The sequence below is a fragment of the Bombus fervidus genome, chromosome 14 (assembly GCF_041682495.2).
Source record: "Bombus fervidus isolate BK054 chromosome 14, iyBomFerv1, whole genome shotgun sequence".
NCBI classification, from domain to species: domain Eukaryota; kingdom Metazoa; phylum Arthropoda; class Insecta; order Hymenoptera; family Apidae; genus Bombus; species Bombus fervidus.
Window position 1 is genome coordinate 9,245,927 of NC_091530.1, and position 26,005 is coordinate 9,271,931.

At 36.0% G+C, this 26,005-nt stretch overlaps 1 protein-coding gene across 6 annotated transcripts in view; it reads right to left on the reverse strand.

Moving 5' to 3' along the window:
* Sns (sticks and stones) overlaps positions 1 to 26,005 on the reverse strand; it is a 479,087-nt gene that overhangs the window by 82,979 nt on the left and 370,103 nt on the right. For all 6 annotated transcript variants that reach the window (XR_011801606.1, XM_072016811.1, XM_072016812.1 and 3 more), the window contains exons 2-3: positions 20,554 to 20,697; positions 15,807 to 15,980 (exon numbers count right to left, since the gene is read on the reverse strand). Coding sequence is in view for 5 of the 6 variants with exons in the window: in XM_072016811.1 (XP_071872912.1) it covers positions 15,807 to 15,980; positions 20,554 to 20,697 (318 nt within the window). In the remaining variant the exon portion in view is untranslated. The remainder of the gene's footprint in view (positions 1 to 15,806; positions 15,981 to 20,553; positions 20,698 to 26,005) is intronic.

The window sequence follows — 26,005 nt, forward strand, 5'->3', positions numbered from 1 at the left end:
TTTCTTCGGTAAACCGAAAGCCTTCAAAGCCCTGCATTTACCGAATTTTTCTTTCCAAACGACAAATTTAGAGTTCAGTTTTTCAACTCTATTTTATGTATTATTTCTGTTTCCCGTTTCTTCGTATTCTCCTTTGAGTTATAAATTAAAAAAAAAAAAAAAAAAATACAAACACCATTAAGCCAAAAATGGCTCAAAGAACGTAGCACAATTAAGTGTTCAATTTTCACATTTTTCTTTCCCTTTTTTAATATGCTGAAAATATGGTTTCGAAAATTTCTATATTCACAAATTTCCAATTTTATGACAACAAAGAATAATCGAAAACAAAAATGTTTCCCTATTTTATTTTACGCAGCTCTACCTTGTTTTGTTTCGCTCGAGTCGATTCAGCTTTGCTCGGCTTGGCTCAGATCGGTTCAACTCGGCTTAACTTGGTTCTGCTTTGCTTTGCTTTGTTTTGCTTTGCTTTGCTTCGCTCTGTTCTATCCTACTTTGCTTTGTTTCGCTCTACTTTGTCCTTTTTCCTAGTTTGTTTTATCCTGTCCTGCTTCTTCTATCCGCTTCGCACCGCTCTGCTCGGCTCTGCTTCCATCCGCTTTGCTCCGTAGCATTCCGCTCCGAAATATTTTGCTTTGCTTCCACGTGTTTCCCGTTTCTTTACTTCCTTCTACTTTGTCTCCCTTTGTTTCGCTTTGTTCCCCTCCATCACGCTTCGAACTCCAGTTCTCTCGAGACAAACACTTTTTAAAAAGTAAAATTTACAAAAATCAAATCGAAACGCTACCCAAATCTATTTTACGTATTTATTTAATTATAGCCTTGTTATTTGCTGAAGAATCTTCTTAAAAGTTAGTACACACATTACGTAAGTCAAACACCTAGACCCTTGTTTGATTAAACGTTGTTTCTTTACTCAAAAGAAATGCCAAGGTATTATATTTAATACCTTATATTTAATACCTAATATTTTTGCAGATATTATCATAATGATAGGGTAAGCAGAGAAATTAATTTTTACCTAAAATAATTTAGGTGCATGCATGAAACAGTATTTTTTTTTTAATCCCCAGGAATATTAAAAATTTGAAGAACGTAATTTAAGTTTGGAATGTGTTAACTCACATTGAGTACTGTTTAATTCGCATAGGTACGCTTCAAATACACATGATGCAACGTAAATATCCATATTTGTAGCATTACAATGTGAAGATAAATGCAATTATTGCGCTGTTAATTAACATCGGAGATTAATAATAATGAGCGTATCATAGTCGTGAAATTTTCACGTACTACGTCAAATATTAGACCGATTATAGCAACCGAGTAAATATAATCGAACAATGCGATTCTATAAAAGAAGCGATAAAGCGAAGAAAAACCTTTGTTCGATCAAACGCTGGCTTATACTACTGAAGTTCTCTACCGCCAAGGAAATGTTTCAGCGAAATCATCAACACTTATTGTGAAAAACAACAACACGATAAAATTTAATAGCACATATAATCATCGCACTGAATATTATATTAAAAAACACGTTTATCTGAAATTATGAACACAAAAAATTCCATTACATCGAACTTGTAACTTTAGCGTTAAAAAAGATAAAAAACAAAAACAATCAAACTTTTCTTTACAAAATATTATCTCACTTAAATATCCATCTGAAATCATTTGTTACAACTCATCTGAATCATTTATTAATGATCATTCTAAACACAGCCATTTCTGTATAATAAAAACATATAGATAGCATCACAGAACTTTCTATTTCATCGAGATAATTCGCGGTTTATAGAGCATGCTTTTAATACTTTATTAGAGGGCCGTAGAAAAATATTTGTCTTTCATAAAAATGCTGTACACGAATCGTCGCTGCGCTAACAAATTACGCGAGTTTCCGATAAAAATTAGTCGTCGAGGTCCGTCAATATTTGCGGCTGGCCGTTTCGGGATTTAAATCAACCTGACACTCAATATCGGTGCAAGCTGTGTAACTCGGTAATAAAACGACGATAAAACGACGATAAAACAACGATCAAGATGCTGTGATATTGCGAAATTTTCTCGCCGTGACGCGCCATTCTGAAGCGAACTTGTCAAATGCAGACCAAAAAAGGTTACTTCTGCTATTTCTCTTCCTCGAGGTGCCTGTTACATCGTTGAAGCGTTATGCGAATTTTTTCACTGTAATATCGATCCACGTGCTGTCGTCTTCGTGTTAAAAATGTACATTTCTCTTTTACTTTATTTCCTCTTTGCTATGTTTTAGTTCTATGGGTTTTCGATATTCTTTTAATAGTATGATTAGCGATGCGATGAAATGATTGGTAATATTTAACGACTAAACAGACACAAATAATTCTACAGTGTGACGAATGCAACTCATGAACAATAAATGGCTCATGAATATTTTTAAAATGCTCGAAGAACAATATATTATGCGAGAAACACCAAAGAATCCTCAGTATTAAGCTGATTATACAAATCGAGCAAATAATGAGACAGTACGGTGCTGTAACAATGATAAACTGAAGTAAAATCTTTGTCCGATTAATTATTCATCTATACTACTGAAATTCTATCAACGTTGGAATCATCGTTACCAGAACCACTATAAAATTCACATTATATTTAAGATAAGAAATTTTCATTCCATATCAACCTCCTGTTAACACTTCTATTAAAATTTCTCCACTTTGTCCTTTAAATTCGCGCAACCGATTAGCCGAAGTATATTAATCGCTGTTTAACCGATATCATGAGTTTGACCTCCTTTCGCCAATTACACAAATTCCGAATACCAAAGGTCAGAGATTGGCAAACACAAACGCAAACAACTCACCATCGAATCGTTTTAATTTATCGTAATTTCAACGTAAACAAAATTAATAAGCTTTGCAGCTTTTACGTTTGTAGCAGATAAAGTAGTGTACGTACACGTAAGAGCAGATTCTATCGCGAGAGAAATTCCAAGGTAATGAGTTGGCGGTGAAAACGAAGCTGGAAAACGGGAATTCTACGGCAAGTTAAACACCCTCAAAGAAATTTCTCCTTGGCAAATAACTTGTCTTGCCGGACTTAACAGTCTCGCGGTCGCGAATCGCTACTTTTAGCGGTTTCGCGAATTGTTGGTCGTCCATGAAAGCCTAGCCTGAGAGCAATTTCCATTGTTTTTGCGATTACCGCGGTTTTTAAGAGTATTACGCGCGATCTTCGACCTCCGTAAGTAGTTTCGCTCTTTCCAGCCTCTCCAATTGTTACCTGATTTTTCGCTACCTAAAAACGATAACACGATCGTGCAATTAAGGGTGAGCCATAGTTTTCACGTCTCGAAGAGGAAGAGACGAGTGAGTCGAGACATTTTTCAAAAATACTCGGACAGTTAGTTGCTTATTTTTGATAAGATGCATCTTTTTTACGCGGTTGCTTCGCAATCGTCACACCGAAGATATTTAGATAAACAAGTCTCTTTATAAATAATTGAAACTATTTTTTTAAACGTATCCTAGAAAGAAAATTGTTTTGACTATGAAATATTCTAATTTTAAAATGTACGATGCGATACTTTGAATATCTTACGTAGTTTGGTGTATTATGGGCATTGTGTGAATATTTGCAACTTCTAATTAATTCGAGTTGGAGGTAGCTAATTTACAGGTAACTTCGCAGCCTAAAATTTAAATTGCTTCTATAGAATGCAATGTAGAATTTTAGGTGTCACTTCTTGAAGCTTTAATTTACGAACATTCTACATAGTTTGCATCTACTATAATACTGTTCGAGTCTCGAGTACGAAATGGGTATTCTATGACATCGATTCACCCTGTAATCTTCGAATTCGGTTAAATTATTCGATCGACGGTACAATTGGCTATACTAATTTCATTTGGTGAATGCGCAAGCTGTACAGGGTATTCTATAGATTCACGTTTCAATTTCGTCAATGTGTTCTACTAGAAATAAAATGAATATGTTATTCGAAACAATAAAATAAATCTGTAAATGCTTTGCTAAACGATATATATATCTACACAATAACTAGAAAATGTGCCATAGATACCTAAACAAATCTGATCAATAAAATGTATTCCATAGATAAAAATAAATTGACAATGTATAAAATATAAATAGGTCGAATCACGTGAGTGAAATGATAAGTTCTACCAATATTGCTACCGATATTAAACCATATATATCGTTCACAGCAAAATTCATAGAAACCACAATGGATATTGAACCCGTTCCGACGGAAATTGCACAAAACCGCTTTATTCTACCCAGTATTCCAGCAATTAAGCTCTGAGCTAATCGATTACTAATCTTCATTCGTTTCAAACCAAAATTCCAACTATTCTACGACGAAGACACCTTTGAAACTTTCAAAGAATACATCGACGTGTACTAAGCGTGTAAAATCATCTTCATTCGTCTCAAACCATTTCACGATCAACTTCGATCATACTGCAAGCGAAGACTATGAAACCTCTCAAAGAACGCTTTGAAGTGTATTACTTGCAAGTGCAGTTAATCGTCCTGTACCACTCAATTACTGGTAAACCAGCGGATGATATCTGTGGATTCATGGGAAATTTGAAATTTTGCAAAATTGCACAGAATACACGCAGTACGAAGAAATAAATGGTACAGTAAGTACACAGTAGTTTTACGTAGAATATTTGGCACATAAAACAATGTTCTACCTAGTTGCTCTATTTTCTTAATTATATTCTCAAAAATATGAATCTGAGCACAAGAACTTGCAGTCTACTTATTAACAAGTGTTGACACCTGTTAGAAAGAAATCGTGTTTGATAGATACAGTATACAGTTGAATTAGAGCGAAAAGGTGTTGCAAAAAAGAAAAAAAAAGAAAAAAGGAGAAATTAAAAGAAGAGAAAAAAATCTTGCAAAGAAGAAATTATGCATTTCGTGGACGAATCGAGGCCGAAGATATACGGTCCTTAAATAACTGCTGATCGTATTTTTTCCCCTTTAACGTGGTCCATCCGAAATTTCCTTGGGAAGCTGTCGAAGCGGAAAAAGCCTCGGGATAACGGGTCGAGCCGGTGAGAACGAATCGATTCAGCCAGTGCACGCCGTGTCTCTATTTCCCGTTCCGAAAAGTCGTTCCCGTAGCCCGAAAATTGGATCAATTTCAATATTTCGAAACATGCCCCTGAACCATCCGTACCCGACGTGAATCCGACCAGAACGTAGCAACATTTCTCCGCGCGTCGCGCCAAACCGATGAAAACGGCGGACGTTACTGTTTCCCTTTAATTCGCCAACTTTTCGGTTCGTTTCGAGTTTTTCTGCCGGAAGATTCGTAGGACGTGGCGGACAAATACGATCCAAGCGTTCGATATCAGGTTCCTTCTTTCGTTATCTCTGTATTTTCTAAAATAGACGAATGATTGAACGTAACGAGTAACAAGAAGCAATTTGTCAATTATTAAAATAGGAAACGCTTTCTATAATTTTAGATCGTTGTTGTATCGCGTAAACCAGTCAAATAAATCAAGCAAACTCGAAATGATTTTTATACTGTGCTCCTGTAATCGAGTACTGCACTTTAATTTATTTATTTTTTCCGCCCAAAGCTATGACACTACAAATTTTTTATTTCTTTCGATGGAAAAATGGAGAGAAGACTGGTCGGTTTCCGTATTAAGAATTAAGATTTCAATTTTCCCGCGGTAGACGGTTTTTCACCACTAGGAATGACTACCGTCCACGTTTCCTGTGGAGCCATAAAATTCGATATCCTTGAGCTTAACAAACTGTCAGTGAAGTTCGCTCGTGATATCCCGTCGCCCACGAGATCCACTCGGCCGTGCTGAATTTTTTATATGCATACTATACGCGCGGTCTTTTGATCTTTTTCTTTGGATAGCGTTCGATCAAATATTCGTTGGATATTGTGCAAGTTTATTTGATGATAGAATGTTTTAAGAAGCGAGCGAAAATTACGAAATCAATCGAGTATATAGTTTGAATAATAAAAATAAAAAAAGAGATTCTTCTCAATATAATTCGAAGATACTTTGAAAATTTTGGGAAGTTTTTCAACCGTAAAGTGACCGAAATTAGTCGTGGGATTGTCAGCAACGAACGAAGATTACTAAATCGATCGATTTAGCGCTTAGTTCTTTGAATATAAATAATCGATCATGACTACAAGAATCATCATTTCTCCGGTTGTTTCTTTCTTTCTAATACCGATATGCATATCGTTAATTAAATTGATATTAATATTGCATTTATAAATTACAAAATTGTTATTAGAACTAGGGTACGTTCATCTAGTAAACTCAATATATGTAGCTGCGATTTATTTTCATGAGAATTGTACAAAACTCTCATCACGCTCAAAGAATGAAAAACAGCTTGCAAGCTGAATAATCTTATCCTGATACATACTTTTTCCTCCTCATTACACAAGTACACACACACATATATATATATATATATATTGTTTTAACAATTCACACAAACGACAGATTTTGAAATTATGCGAAAGTTGCTCTAATAAACGTACGTCTATATCCACGTATATGGTAAAAAACTGCCGCGGTCTTTAAGGAATTAAAGGCTTCCGGAATGGAATAACTTAATCCTAACAGGTAATTTCCCCTTTATACTTTCCTCTGTTCTTTCAGCTTTTTACTTCCTTTCCTTTTTTTAAATTCAGATATACGCGCCGCCAGTCATAGAATAAAGCCTTAATATGACGCAAGCTTAGTCGGCCCATTTCTTCCTTCTTTTTTCTCCCTCTCTCTTCTCGCGTAACATTCGCCAACCATGGTTCTTGTTCTTTTCATTCATGGAATTCGAGCGTCGTTGGACGAAGGCGGAAGTAATTGGTTTTGTCGCCTTTGCCGTCTTCATTTTCGCTCGGCCGCTCTTGTTTCCGGCGAAGTAACGCGAAACTGAAACAACCAAAGTCGAGAAACCGCCGCGATTGTAAATGGAGCGGTGTTCTTTAAGGAACTTCGAGCCTCGCCAATTACAACAGTTACCCTCAACTTTGCGTAGACCAACTTTTTGCAACCTTTCCTTTTTCTCTCTTTTTTTTCTTCAAACATTAGTCGGTGTTCATGGTCTGCAAAGTTACTCTTTGATTCTGTTCGCACTCGGTATCTTGCCTCTTCTTTGTACAAAAGATATCTCAGATGCGAAGAGAGAGAGAGAGAGAGAGAGAGAGAGAGAGAGAGAGAGATTCATTTACGCAGTGGAATTTCTACACTAGTTTTCAGATTATATGTAGAGATGATGATAGAGAGAGGAAGATTTAAATTTTGGAACGTTGTGTCTATAAATTACTTATCAAGAAGGCGAAGAAACGAGGATAATTGGTAAACGAAAAATATTAGCGAAGCATCGAGAGGGATTTTTCCTTGTGTCTCGTAGAAGATGAAATGTACCTCTCACGATACAAATTACATCATCGCTTTTAAATTTATTATCACAAAAGCGAAGACGAAAATTTTTGCACGATATGTAGGTAGGTTCTAATGGGAAGAAAAATCGAAATGGATAATTAGTAAACGAAGAATTCTCGAAGCATTGAGGATCTTTCCTTGTGTCTCGTAGAAGATGAAATGTCTCTCCCATGATATAAATTACATCATCGCTTTTAAATTTATTATCGAAAAAGCGAAGACGAAAATTTTTGCACGATATGTAGGTAGTTTTAATGGGAAGAAAAATCGAAATGAATAATTAGTAAACGAAGAATTATCGAAGCATTGAGGATCTTTCCTTGTGTCTCGTAGAAGATGAAATGTCTCTCCCACGATACAAATTACATCATCGCTTTTAAATTTATTATCACGAAAGCGAAGACGAAAATTTTTGCACGATATGCAGGTAGGTTCTAATGGGAAGAAAATCGAAATGGATAATTAGTAAACGAAGAATTATCGAAGCATTGAGGATCTTTCCTTGTGTCTCGTAGAAGATGAAATGTCCCTCCCATGATATAAATTACATCATCGTTTTTAAATTTATTATCGAAAAAGCGCAGACGAAAATTTTTGCACGATATGTAGGTAGTTTTAATGGGAAGAAAAATCGAAAAGGATAATTAGTAAACGAAGAATTATCGAAGCATCGAGAAGGATCTTGCCTATATCGTGACAAGGATAGATAACTCTTTTACGATACAATTTACATTATTTTTTCATACTTAATTACCACAAAATTGTAGGAGGGAACTTCTTTACGATATATGGGACTGAATTATAAGAAAAACAATAGGATAATTGGTAAACGAAGAATTATCGAGAAGGTTTTTCCCTTTGGATTTCGTGGACGATCAAATGATCCATAAGTTATTAAACTAGTGTAATTGAGGTTGAAAAGCAGACCGCTTCTGGTCGATTCTTTTTCGTTTCTCGTGTCCATTATCGTCGCCGTGGGAATACAAAAGAAATGAGAAAGTGCGAGACGTGCAACAGTGAATCTTTTTCCGAGGCCAGGCAAGTATCCCGAAAAGAGTAATAAATGCCCGGCGTGCGGGCGTTCGCTGTTCCTTTGCTGCTAGAAAATTAGACCTGAAAGAACATTGGCTGCGTAATTACATGTTTCTGAACGATGGTGGGAGGAAAAAAGGACTTGGAAAATAACAATCCAGCCGGGAACATCATTGCCTTTTCTGTCTCTCTTCTACTGCCTCGTAGGTTGAAAGGGAAAAGAAAGAGGGAAATTTCTCGAGTGAATAAAATTTACTTTCTTCGCGTGATGCTTACCGTTCCCAATTTCTCTTGCTTACCGTGATAAATCTGATAACAATTTACTTTATCGTCGAGTTCTGAGAGTCGCGCAAATCGTTTGAGTTATTTACTGTTATTAGAGTTGCCGTACTATAGTGGCATACTTCGCCTACTTACCGTCACTCGTCATTATAATTATGTAAGTCATCAATATAATTTGTTTAGACGTAACGATACAAGAGCTATCAATGCAAGTAAACGATATTTCGCACCTTTATCAGGCCGCTAGTAATCAGTCAACTAGCCTAAAAAATTATTTACTAGAATAATCTTCAAATCCAAATAACTCTATCTTAGTATTAGATTATACTATTAGGTTACTATTAGACTCTGGCTAGTATCAGAGATTTATTAATAGACGGGAAATTTTTATACATTTGTGGAAAATTTGAGAAATGTACAGAGTGAACATAATATGCAAAAATATATAAAATATCCTAAATACAGAATTATAGATTAAATTCACCGTAGCGATATCGATAACTTTTAGCGAATATCTCGCGATTATCTCTATCCCGTGACCGATCTACTACTTACATGTACATAAAAAAATTGTTCGAAACGTTGGTTCTTTACAACACGTGCAAAAGTCGTCGAAATCGAAGAGGAAGTAGCATTTCTACATTTTCACCGATAAAATAATTGCAAAGATAGGCTCCATTTTCAAACATATATTCGTAAAAATATTGTAGGTTCTTTAATTAGTTCATTTACAATAAATGGATTAAACAGATGTTGATTAAACAGGAAACGATGGTTGTTTAACGTAAACTAATCACAATAACGTATTATAATTAAGACAACTAGATAGTTAATTTGCAACTCTCGTCACCAGGGATCCAACGTTCTCTCGACAACGCAATTCGCACTCTCTGACTTCTCAACTCACGACGACTCTTAATTCGTTTTTGTCTCTTAGCAACCTGTTATCTTTTGTTTTAGCCTCACGTCTTCTGTCTTAGCCCCACCATACACATGTTCACTAACCGCTTGTTTATAATTCGCCCGACTCCCCCAGGTCCCTTGTCCACGATACTACAATATGAATTTGTATAAATGTGAACCGTCTATCGATAATAAAAGATATCCTCTAGGATACTTTAAGATGTGTGACGACCATAGGATACGTGGTTTGCTAAAGAAAAACAACGAGAAACACACACTCCGGGAGCAGAGAGAAGGACGCTGGATTGAATGTCATAAAATATTTATCCGTGGAAAGGTGATATAGTTTCCCGGCCAACTTTCCATCGATCGAACTCTCTTCGTATCAGTTTTCTCGTGTCCTTACCCCTTCACCCCCTTTGTTCACCGGTTCTACGTCGTTCACCGCGTTCTTTTTCCGGACACGTACGACCCGTGGGGTCGGATACGTGGAAACCCCGTGTCGTTTACAAAGGCGCTATACAGGATCGCCGTGTGTTCATCGCGCGTGATTTCAACTGGCTCACGTAGGACAGCCACCGCCGTAGATCGAACGTTCTACGTTCTACGTTCACGTAGTAAAACGTCGGCAAAGTGCACACACGTATTCACGCTGTGAGAAGGATTCGTATCACAGTTTATGACGTAGCGAACGACGTATCGGTTTTTCATGGATACCTCGAAGATAGCACGATTGTTTCCTTAGCGATGATCCGTGTAACTTCACCGTCTTTTTCCACGGTGATTCGTCTTATTGAAAGTCTCGTGGAAGAAAATTTGACGATATTTGCTGACTGCGATGCTACAGGCAAAATTGGTGAATTTTGTAAGTTCGATCTTTTTATCGGCTACTTCTATGTTTCGTGGTAGAACAGTTTTATATCAAAGAATTGAAGGACATTCGTTGGTGGTAATGGTAGAATGGTGTAGATTGGTAAGCTTTGTGATTTTCGTAGTTTATCGTTTGTTGGATATTCGTAAGTTTGGTAGTAGAAAAATTTCTTTCCCCTCCAATTTTCTGTTAAAGAATATAAGAACGTTTTTTGGTTGTAACGACCCAAGTTTTCTTTAGAGTTTTATATTAAAGAATTTTTAGGAAGAATATTTATTGGCGATTATGGTAGACCGAGGTAAGCTTGTCGATACAGAAAGTTGAAGTTTATGTTGGATACTTTCAGATTTGGTGGTATGAGGAAAGAATGTTAATTGTTAGGTATGTTGTTCTTCCTGATCATTTGCTTTCTTTGAAATTTTACCTTAGGAAAGTAGACAACATTTATTGCTTCTTGATCGACAATAACACACAAGGGATAAGCTCGTTGATTTCTTAATTGTTCTTTTAATTTCTACTTTGCATATTACAAAAGCTTGGCAATATAAAGGAAGAAGGTTGATTGGACACGTTGTTTTTCTTCGGAGCGATTTATTTTTAGAACATTATCGATAGTATACTTAAGTTTAGTATCACAGAAAAGGAGCATTGCGTGGAATCTTTAACAGAATATCTTAAGCTACGTTAAGAGAGCTTCGTTTAGGAGAATTTAAACAATTCCCGAAAGTATTCGATGATACGGGAAGGAAGTAAGAAGGATCGCAGGAACACTTATGTCTGCTATGGGAAAGTTGTTGAACGCAACGGTTGCAGCGAAGAAGGTGATAAAAAGAAATTAGAATCTCTTTTGTGAAAGTTTTTACCGTTAACGTTTATACATTAAACTGCCGTTAGTTTTATAACGATGACAAAACAGTGCCATTATCCACACCTACGGACTCTTATCGCAGTTCCTTCCTTAAGATTTAGGTTTGCCTTTATAAAAGATAACTTGGCAAGAAAGGGGTGAAACGTTCATTAACCTCACGAGGGAACAAAGAAGGACTCTTAACTTTCACGTTAACAATTTCTTAACTCGCCCAACTCGCTTCGTATTATTTGTAATCGGTTTGATCAACAAATTATGAACACGACTTAATAAATTGTAATTCTACGCTTTTAATTTTAGAAAATTTATTTTCAGATTGGACGTTAGAAACGAATGAGAAGGAAAGATAATTTGTCTTGACTATTGCGATGTCAGAGCATGAAATGATATTTTTAATGTATGATATCGTTACGATATATAATTCTTAATTAGCAAGTTATAACGCAAATTGGATAACGTAATTCCAAAACAAATGTGAATCTAACAAATTAAGAATTGTTATATTTGCGTCAAATGAATTCAATGAAAAGATACATCTGATCGTTTAAAAAATCCATTTTCCTGATCCAAACCGATCCAAACCACTTGATCCACCTTCGTTCGCTTAGAAATTTCTAATAAAATATCCCATTGATCCGACGAACTCGGTTTCACCAGAAACGAAGGAACGTTTTCCAATCGAAACGGTCAGAAATATTGCGTTCGTCGTTCGAACGATGTTTCTCTTTTTTGACGAGCCTTTAATATTTCACGATGAAACACAAAGACGATGATCGTCGTCGACCAGGAGTTGCTTGCCTTCCGGTAAACCGGCGCGCGGTTTCCACGAAGCGTGGAAACGTGTTGACCGGCGAGTGTCGTCGTTGCTTGTGCTTAGTACACGTGGCCGTAGGCATTGAAGAAGAAAAGAAGAAAAAGAAAAATAAACAGGAAAATAAAAGAAAGAGGGACGAGAGGGAAAGCAGACGACGACTCAGAGAGAGAACTGTGACCACGGAAAGGCACGATTCAGGAAGATGTTTCCTTGTCGCCTTGGGACACTTTTTACGTCTTCCTCCCTCTCTCTCTCTCTCTTTCTCTTCGTTTCTTTAGCCAACGGAAGTTTCGAACTCTACGTCCACGACTTTGTAAGCGTGCGGTTTACTGGCATAGAATTTGTCGTGAAATAAAATTTTCCAATTTCTATGCAATTTCCTATAAGAATCGTTCGTTACATTACAGATAAAGTTCGCCTGTTTGAAGAGCTTGCAAAATTTGGAACAGAATTATATCTGTGGAATTTATAAATGATTTTTCTCATACAACGTCTAATTCTCTTTAAATAATAAAAAGTAATTTAATCTTTCGGAAGCGGTGAATATTTATACGGTAAAAGAGACTGAATATTTTTGTGCGATTTCTAGGCTAAACTGTCTCTTAATCGGGTCTGTCGATGATCTTTTACTAGTTTAAAATATATTTAAACTTATACGATTTTCCTCAGCAAAATAACGAAATTCGACTTCTTAGAAACGTATCGAATACTTTTTACTCCCAACTCCCTCTTTCGCTGTGGTTTCTGTGTCTGGAAGATATCGAAACTCACTGGATTCTCGTTATTAAAATAAAACGATTCGAAAAATAAGAAAATATTCACCGTTCACAATATTTTTCTGTCGGAGATTTCCAACCGCTTAGTTTATAACCTACACGAAATATCAAACTTTTGCCTTCAATCTCGATACTTCGTAACATCAGAAACACTTTTAACAAGAATCTGCCTTTCGAAATATCCTGCCTTCGCGAAACGATTGCACCGTGTTTTCAATCTCCTTTCCGAAACACCGTTTCGAGAAAAAGGGGAAGAAGAAGAGCGAAGATAGTGCGAGGGGTGGAACAAATTCGCGAAACTTTACGTTCGACCCTCACTGAGAGGTTTCGTATATCGGATCGGGAAAGACGTCGTTTTCTAAACTCTAGCCAACTCTAATTCCTCGCCTAGGAGGCGGCCACCCGAAGGTTTACGCCACGTCGTCGCTAATCACGGTTTACCACCTTCGACGTCGACTTTCCAATAAGTTGTCGGGGAATGTCTTTGTTAACGCGCCAAGTTGACCGCATCAACGAGCGCGATTGTATCGGACTTTCGTCGAGTTTCGCGCCGACTATTCGGACCGGATTCGTCGAAGCGTTCTTAGTAACGCGGGAAGAGCCATTGTTCGAGGAACCGGTGCGGCCGATTTGCACGGTGTCATGAAATTCGAGAATGCAACCTCGAACGACTGAGCTATAAACGGCTTTGCTTCAGCCACCGTTTCATCAACTTTAACCTCTGTTAATTTCAGATTGGCTGAGTAGCTTCCAACTTGCGGTTCTTCTTCTTTTGTTCGTTTTTATGGCAAGGTTTAAAGGTTGCGTTTGACGGGTTTATCTATTTTATTAAGCTTGTAACTCTTTGTTTCTCCATCCTTGTTAGGGGATTGTATTCTATACGAAGATCAAAGGAGAGAAAACATTACGAGTATAATATTGTTGAATTGTTTTTTAGAGCAGTGAGCATTCTTGAATGATCGGAAGGACGTATTAGGTTGTCCGAAAAGTTGCTTTCGTTTTATAAAGAAATAATAGAAGCACAATGTTTTATGCATGAACATAGTAATAGAAATATAACGAGATGGATCATACCTAACTCAATAAAATAATATAAAAGAGAAATTGTTGTTCATCTATTATCACTTTATGAAACGAAAGAAACTATTCGGAGAAAAAAGAAACCTAATACTTTAACATAACATGGTTGTTATGTTAAAATGGTTTGTGAAAAAAATCTCTGCTTCTGAGAAATTAATATTAAAAATACGCATAGAGATAATATTAGATAATAGATAGATGGATAATATAGAGATAATAAAAGATAATATTAAAGATATGCATAGATCGGTAAAAATCTGTTGATACAAATGTTTGATAAATTTAATCGAAGAAATTAGCCAATTTGTGATAGTACGAGATACTACGTATATAATTTGCTATATAAATGAAACAAATTATTTCTCTTAATTTACAAGATCTTTTTACACGTAGAAAATTTTCGTTCGGAATTTAAAAGATATTTAAATTTCGCTTCAATGGCTGAAAGCTTCCAAAATCGCGTTTCTGCACGCTAATGGACTTAATGAATAATGCTTGTATGGGCCGCATGAATTACCGCGTTTTTTTGCTTAGAGAATAACCTATCCTTTTGTTCGTGTTGCTGGCAACCAGGGTGTCGCAAAATATCTTGTATAATTTTATAGCTATTCACGTAAAGGCGATCAACGTGTCGCTTCATTTTTCACGCGGGACAATGGCGAGGAAAATAACAGAACGAGGGTGTACTATACATTCTCGATTATTCGCTAGAAATAGCGAAAAATATCTCGCATTTAATCGAAATTTACGTGTTACTTTTAAAAAGGGGCAAAGTGAAGGAAAATGGAAGCTGTAAACTTCCAATGTAATTGGAAAAAGATTAATAAGTTAGATATATCGGGTTTTTAATTGCAAATAGCTTCTGCGAAATGTATAATATATTTAATTAAATCTTATAATATTAATCTCTGTACGATAGCTTGTCAACGATTAACTTTGATCTTTTGACATAATTTATATACTAAAAATGCAATTCATATAAAAAGATCGCACGAATATTCATAATCGCGAATAATGGGATTTTGATTTTTGTTAACATTAGATGCATGTAATTAATGTTAAACTTTTTCTTCGATGTGGTGGACAAATGACAAGTAAAATAAAGTTTAGTTTGTTCGATCCATTAAACATAACGTTCGAAAAGACAACATCTCGTATGCACCAATCTAACACAATGATTAATTCGATAACATAAAAAAGGTATGAATTAGAAATGTAGTAAAATCAGAGTTAGGGTGCTTACAGAATGCTGAATCTTCAAAGCGAAAGACAAAAATATAAAAGGTTCTTCTTTCGTTAAACAAAATATTATTTAAACGACGGTTTATTCTCAGAAAAATGATTGTCCGGTAAGAAAGTGGGTTTTCAAAGAAGTCGAGAAAACTCTTAATCGCTTCAGAATGCTCTTCAATTTAACGCTTCTTCTCCAAGATTCAAACTTTTTTCCGGAATCATCAAAATTATATTATAGCATAAATCTCCAAACTCTAACCAACTTTTCAAGCTAAATCTTTCCAACCGTCCGCTCTCCTCCGGTTTTTTTCTTCGTTCTCTCTCAGCGGAATTTCATTTCTATATCGAAATCAGCGAACAGACGACTTTTTTAACGTAGACGCGAGAAAAAACACATTGAATGGTTTGTAAACGGGAGGAATTGTAACGGCCGTTAAATCGAGAATCCACCAGTGACGTTTGAAGCATTTAAAATCGAAAGGAAAGATGGTCGTGTACTCACAGATGACGACGAGATGAGCGTTGGCACGGATCGATTTAATGCGCAAATATGGTCCAACTTGGCACTGATATTCTCCATCGTCCGTCAAAGAAGCGTCTGTGATCTTCAGATTGTAGATTCCGTTGTTTTGGTCACCTATCAGTCTCAATCGCGAGTGCCCGACGATTTCTCCACCTGTATAATAAAAAAAACGAAACGTTTATTCCTCTTGAATTTACTTCTCTTCGCGTTTAATTTGATGCTTTAACGTTTTGTTATTTTTATCCGCAATTTTAAAGCGAACATAACGATTTAATTTAATTCGTAATCTTAGTAATCGTCGCTTTAACAGCTTTAAGAATCTTCACGTCTGTCATCGAGAATATTTTCATAATTTTGTTTTTCTATTTTTCGGTATCCGAATAGTTAGCGTTTATAGAAGTGTCGTCTATTTCTTGGCAATTGGACGCTAATCACATAACTCACGAGTAGAATTAAAAACTATATATCCTAATCGAATTAATATTTAACATAGAGCAGGAGAATTAACTCTACCGTGGAAGGCTACATTTAAAATATTTTACGATAGAATGCTACTAAATTCGCTAAAGAGCTCTTGTACATTTTTAAATATTCCTTTTAGCAAGAATAGCTCACGAGTTTGAGAATGTTCTATTTATGTACATGTTTTAGGTAAAACACAAGTTGCTTGAATAGAAGGGGAAACGTCAAAGGTCTTGATCAAGGAAACAAACGACGAGGAACAATAATCGCTAGCTTTATGTTCAACCTTCCTCCCTCTTTATAGGAAAATGGGGATTGTTACAGTCCTAAAGAGCGAAATTGAAAAAGGGTATTACTGCGGCTTAAACGTTTTCACGAGGGTGTTTCATTAAAATCTTCCTGTATTACGATGGGGTGATTTTTATTTTAACTTCGTAGACCAATTATCTTCATCATCGATCGTCTCGATATAAACGTACTTCGATTGAAAAATAGACTGATAATTTCGAAAAAGATTCTCATTAAATTATCTTCTTTTTTTTATATTGCCAAAGATACTTTAATCCAATTTTTCCCGATTAAAAAGACGAACGTTTAATAACGTTCTATCTCTTTGTCTATCATTTTGAAAATGAAGCTCTACGTACCTTATCCGTAATTTCATACTTATTATTGCAATTTTATCCTTTATCTTCATATTATCTTTCTATATTCGTTATCTAAATATTATTCATCCAATTTTATACTTTTACTCGTGCTACAACCACCACATAATATTATATTACACTATTGGACGTATATTATTTTATTCCAATCCTAAGCAAAGAGACAAATCTCAAAATAAATAGTTCACGGTTTAACGTTCCGAGTAAAATAAGCCAATGAAAATTTTCTTTACATCCATTCCGATATATTCCAGGAAGATCGCCATTTTCCAATAATTATTACGCGAACGTCCCCGATCATAAGAAAAGAAAAAAAAAAAAAAAAAGGATCTCAACTGCGACGCGTTAAGGCCGTATCATAACTCAACGATACGTCGTAAACTAAACGAGCAGCGTTTCTATATACAGAGTAAAGACACACGTTCGCTGGGAAATACTGGAACGTACTGCCACTTGCGTTTCGATAAAAGCGGTGATGTATGCAAAATCGATGGAACGGTACGGCTTTATGGCGGCCATTACCTTCTGTCAACCTTGCCTTTGTCGTCAAAAGTTTTGCCACGGCTAGATATTCGAAAGTCGGACAGCTCACTGTTTCTAATGCGACTTCGTACAAAAGAAACACTCTCTGCTACGATCGTGAAAATTCGAAATTGGCCTTTTAACTCGTAAGTTCGAAACCTCGAAATTTCTTTAACCGAAACCTCCTGGCCCGAACGTTTCGTTCGATTTTTCGTTCGTGACCCAAAGTACTATGACTCGGAGGTCGCTAATGAATTTGCGTGTCAGAAATTTCGTTCGTTCGCACGAACAGTACGAACAGATTTTAGAACGTGGTTATCGTTTTTGAAAAAACCAACTATGAGCATCTTGTGCTGTTGAAGAGCAAAAGAGAAAAAGAAGGACGAGGTACGTAACAGTGAAAATGAACGGTCTCCTGTCAGACACATTTTATAAGTAATACGACAGACGCTGCATCTTCTTGTAACTTGCCGCGCGTTCAATGTGTTAAAAATTATTTCCAACAAAAATTGCTTTGAACGATACTGAATCTTTTTTTATAAAACAGCAACGACAATTTCCTTTGAAACTGTTAAGTTACGTTTTCGTTTCATTCTCTCGTGTGACTTTTTTTCTTGTTCAATCTAAAAGTCTTCTATTTCTGCTATTTCGAATAATAATAATAATAATAATATTAAGGAAATGGTACAAATATATGTGTATGTTTCTGATAAATTACCTCGTAGCAAAGTTGGCAAAATATTCCGCTTGCGCCTTTTTCCTGCAATTTATTTGTGTTTTTAAATATCATTGTATGCTTTAATATTGTATCGTTGACCTGCGGAATTTATTTTCTCTTTTTTTATTCAGATATAGAATTAATCTTGCAATATTTCAAATATCACGATGGCAAATTTAATCCCTAGAAGTCGGACGATTTCGCTGTGATTTATTTATTAGAGCTATAGTTTGTGATAACATAGTCTCGGATAATATGCTGCATCACATTAAATTACATCATTATAGCATAATCTACTAATCAGTGTTCGTTTATAGTTCAATTACATCGTATTGATAAGTTTATTATTACAATCCATTTAGATATTAAACATAGCAAACGTTGTTTCCAATTTTTTAATAGTTCCAATACCATAATCGTACTTGTTTAGTTACAATGCTGCGTGTAATATCAAAATTATCGACGATTAAACAGATCAATCTCAACATTTGTCAAAAATCTGTTCGATCGTTAATTTATCCACAGTGGTGCATTTACAACTTTGAAAATTACCAACGCTCCATTCTTACGCGACACTTTCGCTTCCCTAGATTCGCAAACGATGTTTGTCGAATTTCTGTACTTTACACCGCAATTCTAATTCCGCAGTTCACCTGCTATTTTCGACCAAGCAATTCGTCCTAATGACAGTTTCGTGCTTTGTCCTCTTTTTCTTTTTCCAAGCTACGCACACATTCGAATTCGGTTGAATAATTTAGGCCATCTAGCGACGAACGTGGAGAGAAAGGAGCGGCTAATAAAGGGTTTCGATAGTCGAGGCTCTAATTACTCTTTTCCCTCGCTATGCTACCGGTTCCCTACGAGATCATATCCAGCCTGAGAATCAAATAATACCAGCAGAGAGACCTGAAAACCGTGACACTGACGAGTATGTAGCTTTTGTGGCGTTCGCGACACTTCGAAATATCACGTCGAAAATTGACGTTGCTATACACACCAGGCGGAGATTACGTCATTTCTGAAGATTCATTTTGCAAAAATGATAGAACGCGTAAAGACATTCAGATAGTTCTGCTCCATTTACGTCGCGGTTACTAATGGAGCGTTTTAATGAACGGGCAAGATGAAGTTACCGAAACGAAGTTCCCAAAGATTCCGTAATGTAGACGATGGCGAAGAAAATTCGAAGGGTTTTCTTACTGTCCGCAGAAACGCGCGCTCTACTTTTACTTTATCGCCGTCAGTGCCAGCGAAAGTTAATAATTGCTGGAAATCGAGACGAACGTTCGTTCTTAAAATTCTTGCGATCGAGCAGCTTCACGTGCTAATTAAAATCGGCGACATTTCCGTCACAGTGACGCAGTGTCCTATTTCGGTCGATATTCCAAAGAAGTTTAATCTCCCTCCAGTTATTTAGTTCTCTTTCCTACCCTAATATCTCGTTACTTTCCTTAATAATTTTATTCTTTAGTTGCGATGGAGTTCCTCGACTTCTAAATATTTAGAGTCCGCTTTTAAATATAATGCGCGATGTCGCCTTCTTTCGTTTGCTATTTCGCTATTTAGACGTTAGGAAAGTCGTATGGAAATTCTATGACAATCGCTAGTATTGTAGATTCTTGAAAATTCGTAGAGACAAGAGTTTATATTTAATTTTATATTTAACCCTTTCGCTTCGAGCGCCGCTTGTAGGCGGCGATCACGCGACGACTCCTGAGTACGGCACCACATATATTTGGCACCCAAATGATGCATATACAAATGCTATCTGTAGTCAATAATATATTTTTTCATTATCGGCGGAACATTTTCTGTTGATTTTATTTTCATATTGGATTAATCACTTCTTAAAGTTACTTATTGTTGAAACAACATCAAAACGTTTCACGCAATATATTTCAAACATCCAAACGGCCGTATACTGTTTCATGCTAGAAAGTCTATTAAATCCATTGACAGTGGAACGATATTTCATATACGGTTCTTACGAGAATTATTGTTATTTAAGACTTAGGAAAACGTATATACAGCAACCACGCATACTGTGCGTATTTCTGGCGCGCGTTTCCGTTCAGTGACAGTACTTCGGCGGATTGGACTGCCAAAGCGAAAGGGTTAAATCTCAGTATATTAGTGTTTTCGATCGAAATGGAATTACGTACTTGGTATAAATTATGAAACGTTATATTTTGTAAATGTTTAACGTTAATGTCGTATTGGCAATTTTCCATTAAGATAGAATTACATATTTCGTATACATTTGAACAGGATAGTAACTTTTTATGCTTGAGAGTTTAGATTCGTTTCAGAGATCGTAAAAGAAGCGTAGATAAATAGAGGGTGAGGTCGATTTACTTACTCGGTTGTATGACGTAAGCGAAGCCATCCTTTACCCACTGTACAATGCCAACTCTGTTTCCAACCTCACAGGGTATCATCACTTCACCACCTTCCAGGACAGAACTATTTCTTGGCCTCACTCGGAAATATTGTCCTCCTTCGCCTGTAACATTATTGGTAACAACACGAACATAAGTATATCGCAAACGCAATACACATATATAACAAATATAAACGAAATAACACATGCAGGATATTTAATGAACATTTTTCATATGGTAAAAATAAAAAAGAATAATTTTATCAATAATGTACGTGTACAATATAATAAACGAGTTTTATATTGGATCGTGTAAATAACATTTTCGAAGAAACAGAATTTTTCAATTTTCTAAATATATATTCGTCGATAATTAAAATAAATTCTAAATTTGATAACGTTATCATTATGGTCCCGCGTGTAAAACTTATCGATGTGTATATATGCGATTCTGATAGTTTCAATAGTTTCTATATTTCCAGGCTAATTTAGTTTAGTTGGTCCTTTGTGTATCGAATATACGTTATCTTTTATTTTATCTGGTCGATGGTTCTCAAAGTTCTCGTGTCAAAGAGATACAAATAAAAAGAAAGTCAATTTGTTAGTTGATATATGTATTTGAATATTTATCTTAGATATCTTAGATTTCTCGTTCTCGAAATGAAACTCTCTCTGAACATTAGTTTAGGAAATAATATGAAATGATTAAACGGTAAACGTAGCCTAATAAATCTAACTCCATGTTCGGTTTACGGGACAGATACAGACGCGAGTACATTTACAATTTCGAAGTCACACTGACTTTATTCCAACAACGTCGCGGACGAGCTTAATTATCTTAGTTGACCTCGGTCGACTCCTTGTCAGTTATACACAAATTATAGTTTACAGTTTATATATCCTGTAGCTTACATTACACACGTATGCTATATTTTCGTTCACTAATTTTTGTTTCTATCTCTTCCCATAATTTTAAATAAATATTTTAAACTCAATATGTGTGTGTGTGCCCATCATTTACATAGAAATAATGAAAAGAATATGTATTAAATAAATATGAAAAGAAATTAGACATTAATAACGTTGAAACATCAAAATTATATGCATGAAATTTTCACAAAAGACGCTAATTATTTTATGCAGTTCCTTCTCCTCTCGCTTGTTACGTATACCTCTAATGACTATTTTAAATATAGAAAATCTGTGAGCGAGTACGAGCTGCAGCTTTGGTTAATTTATAAGATTACACAACGGTCGTAAAAGTGCGCATTTACGAGAGATTTGAAACAGAATCGGGGGAAGGAATCTTCTATTCTATGGCGGAAATTATTCGCGGGCGCAGCGTTACCACTTCCGTGAAAAGAGTGGAAGCCAGAAAAGCTCCGGTAAACATCGCGTTGTTGAATCCGGAGAAATACTCGCTGTGCTTCTTTTAGCTTGAACGTTTGAGTGAGACCACATTTTATAAAAAAATGAAAATGAGAAACAGGAATAGAACGTTGCGAGTGATCTTTTCCTGCCGAATATTTTATGAATAACCTTCTAATTAATGAAATATTTACTTAACATATTGTGTCTGACCAAAATGGAAAGAAAGCACAGCATCTTTACTCACAAAACAAAATTAAACAACTCACAGTCAACTTTTAATTATAAACATCCCCGTATGGTTATCGTTATTACAGTCGGCCTTGACAATTCTATTTTGTAAATTACCAACAGATTACTCGTCTATTTGATTTATCAAATCACTGCATTGTACAAATTAAACGCTGCTTTGTAGCCACAAAATAATTATTAGATGGTAGTTATAAAATAAAAATTCACAGATGATCCAATTAAAGATGAATAATCCAAAGGATTAAAAATTACACAGAAATTTGTAACCAATGAATTTCTATCGAATTCTCTTCCCTTAGAAAGATGAATAAATAGAGAAACAGACCGGAAAAATTGATAATTTCTTTCTTCCTATATCACAATCGATCGCCCTGTCGACAAAACCAGTTCTTCCCAATTCCCAAAAATCCACTCACATAAATCACTACCTGTTCAACGAATGTTTTGCGATATCACTGCAAAAACGATTCCTATTTTTACCAATCAGAAACCGACAATAATCCACCATACGCTGGACAACTTCTATGATTTTTATAAAATCCAACAGTCACGGAATCAACGGTAGTCGATTAGAGGAACGAAGAAGAAAGACAGAATAATATCTCGATAGAAGATCGACGTAATCCGCCAGTTCGTAATCTGTCCAGTGTCCACTCGCCATTGCGATCGATGCTCGGTTGGCTTTCCTCGACAAGGCTGCATCATCGGTTCCTGTGTACCTGCGGCTTGGTTACACGTTGCCTTTGTACACGCCGGTCACCTGCTGTTCGAATTTGCGTGCACCCGCGTCGATGAAATATACAGCCGTTACACCTCCAAACTCGGCCTCCCTTTTGCGTCCGACCTGTGCCTTTAACCAGATAAATTTCACGCGTGTCTACACGCAAAGCGATACGTCGATGAAGAATCCAGTCGACTCATTTTGGGTTGCTCGTTCGCGATCGATCCGGACTATGCGTTTTTCCATTCTATTTCGCTGACATGTAAAGGCGATTGAGACGTTGTTCAAGGGACTGAATCAACGATGACTTTTTAAGAAGATGAATAATGGTTTTCTTTTTGTAATCTGCGGTTTAGTTTCTACGAGAATCGAGTTTCAAGATTTGTTGCGTGTATGTCCTATTAGAGATTCAAATATTGGAAACATTATGGAATGGTTTTGTAAAACGTAAGAATTTAAAACAGTAGAGACTAAATATTTCGGATTTGCGGAATTTATTTACCCGTGCTCCACGGAATCCGAAAACTTCGAATTCCAGAGACTAAAAATGCGGGATTTATAGAATTTACGGACTTGCGTTCTATGGAATCCAAGAATTTAAAACAATAGCTAATTAATAATAAAATCATGAAAACACAGTGAAATTTAGTTTTCCTTGCAACACTCCCTTTCTAATGAACATTCGTGTAATGAACATTCGTTTGAAACATCAAACCTACTGGGTGTCCCGTGATAAATGGTAATGTAGTACATTGAACTTGGATTGATCGCTATAATCAGAATATTAACATACAGCTGGATTTTAAATATTGTTTATAGGTCGAATAAAAATTGTACAGATATATAATGTTGACATTCTGTCAAAGGGGATTACGCTGAAATCCCCTAAACTGCGATTTCGGTAGATATAACTCGGTCTATTTTAGTTGAATTGCTAAATCAAACTTTACTGCTTCTAGCCGTGAGCAATTCGATCGCAGCCACGAGCTTTTCACATTTATAGGAGAATTTTCATCCATCCGAAAAAGCACTCGACTGTAGTCGCCAGAGAACCTCACGATACTGGCAACATTCGTCATTTTTTAGGACAAATGAAAATTTTGTTCCGCCATTTGAGTGTTTCATCGATTGCAGTAAAACGAAGTTATTTCATCGGTAGCTACCGTTAACACGTGCATTTATCAACAAATTCGCAGAAACATTATCAAATTGTGAATAAACAGTGACGATTATTCACCCTTCGACATGGTTTTCGCCACTACAAAATGCTTTCACACTACGAAATCATCGTTCAGACACCCATCTCTCTTTTATCGTACGTAATTCGCTGAAAAACATTTTCAATGAATACGAATGATTCATGGCAAAAAGATTTTTCTGCACGTAAATGGAATTTAAATCGGAAAATTCTTTCGACATGAAGTTTCCAACTTTTCAATGTTTTACAAGTACAAAACAGCCTTTTAGATTAAACTACGTTCATTTATTTCTCTTTTCCCTTTTTTTTTTATACGACATATAAATTCCTCCATTGAAAGCTATCTCGTTGGAACATTTTTTGAGATTTGTTTAAAAAAATTTGATCTCCGTCGTTATGGAATATTTCTAAAAAAAAAAAAAAAAAAAAGAAAAAAAGGGAGATCATAGTCGAACGAACGGATAAAAATTTCATCGCGTGTAAAAGCAAGATCCGAAGTTTTCACCTCTTCGACATTATTTCATTTTATTACACTTCCGCGGAACTTATTAAAAACGAATTATCACGTCTTTCCATTAATATAAATTTTAACAATAAAAATTCAACAAAACTTCTTTCCCAATTTAACGTGCCATCATTTCTCACTTCTTCTTCTAACAAATTTCTATCGTTTTTCAGATACGTACTTCGTATTAATTTGTATTTTTCCCTAACATTTCTAAGTTCCTTAAGTGCCATTACGATTATTCATCCAAACGTACCAAACGTTACACAACTAAAACTAGAACTTCGTACAGGTCTGTTTTCAGAAAACTCCTCAATTATGAAGCTACCCAATAAATAGCAAAAAATTATCGAAAGAAGCGGTGTAGGCGTATGATATTCAACGATATATCGATAATATATCAATAATATCGATAACATACTAATTCTATAACGATACACACACGGATATAATAAAGTTATATAGAAGATTACATATTTGAATTTTTGTATAGTTTCGTTATAAACTTTCCAAACAATTATATTACACAAGGACCTATAAAACTGCAGCTATAACGTACTCAGAATAATAGACACCGGATTAATGCTGCTCGTCAAAGGGCGACGAGATGCAGGTGTAAACGGCGCGATAATTAAAACGCGTTCCGTGAAAGCTTCGCGCCGTCACAGGCTACGTATGTGATAAACAGGAAAGGGAAGAAAATAAAAACGTATTGAAGGGAAAGGGTCGATGGAAGAAATAAAAAGAAGAGAGCCAATAATCGCATAATTCATTGGAGGGATTCCCGCATCGACGGCCAGCCGTCCACGTAGGATATTTATTTCCTTCAGCTTCGTCCTCGATTAAATCTCTGACAGACCTATTGGCGCGTATCACGAAATTTCCCTACGCGTTGTTGACTTCTTCCTTTGTCGTACGATAAAACGAGAACGCAAACCAGTTGGGCTTTTCACCTTCCTTTTCGTTTCCACCTGTTTTCGTTGCCCGCTGAATGGTTACGTGATGGGAATAGGATTTTTTTCTCTTCTATGGTCTTCTGTTTGCCTTTCTTCTTCCTTCTTCTCGCGTTTTCCTTTTTTCCCCCTTCCGTTTAATTCATCGGTGGAATTAACTTGAAATAGCGCGAGTTAATCGATTCTTTGCCACGGAAACAGGTTATAGAATGAAAGATCGATCGACTTGCGGTTTCCACAGCAATTCTTAACGAGTAATCGAGAACTTCTAATACTTTCAACAGTTATCGACATATCTCTACGATAACAAAACCGAAATTCGAATACCTGCGCGTACTAGTTCCGAGCAACGGTCGGCAAATCTCGGCAAAAAGTGTTTTCGTCAGCGCATCGCGTTCCATTGATTCGATCAATTTTAATATTTACAACAGCTC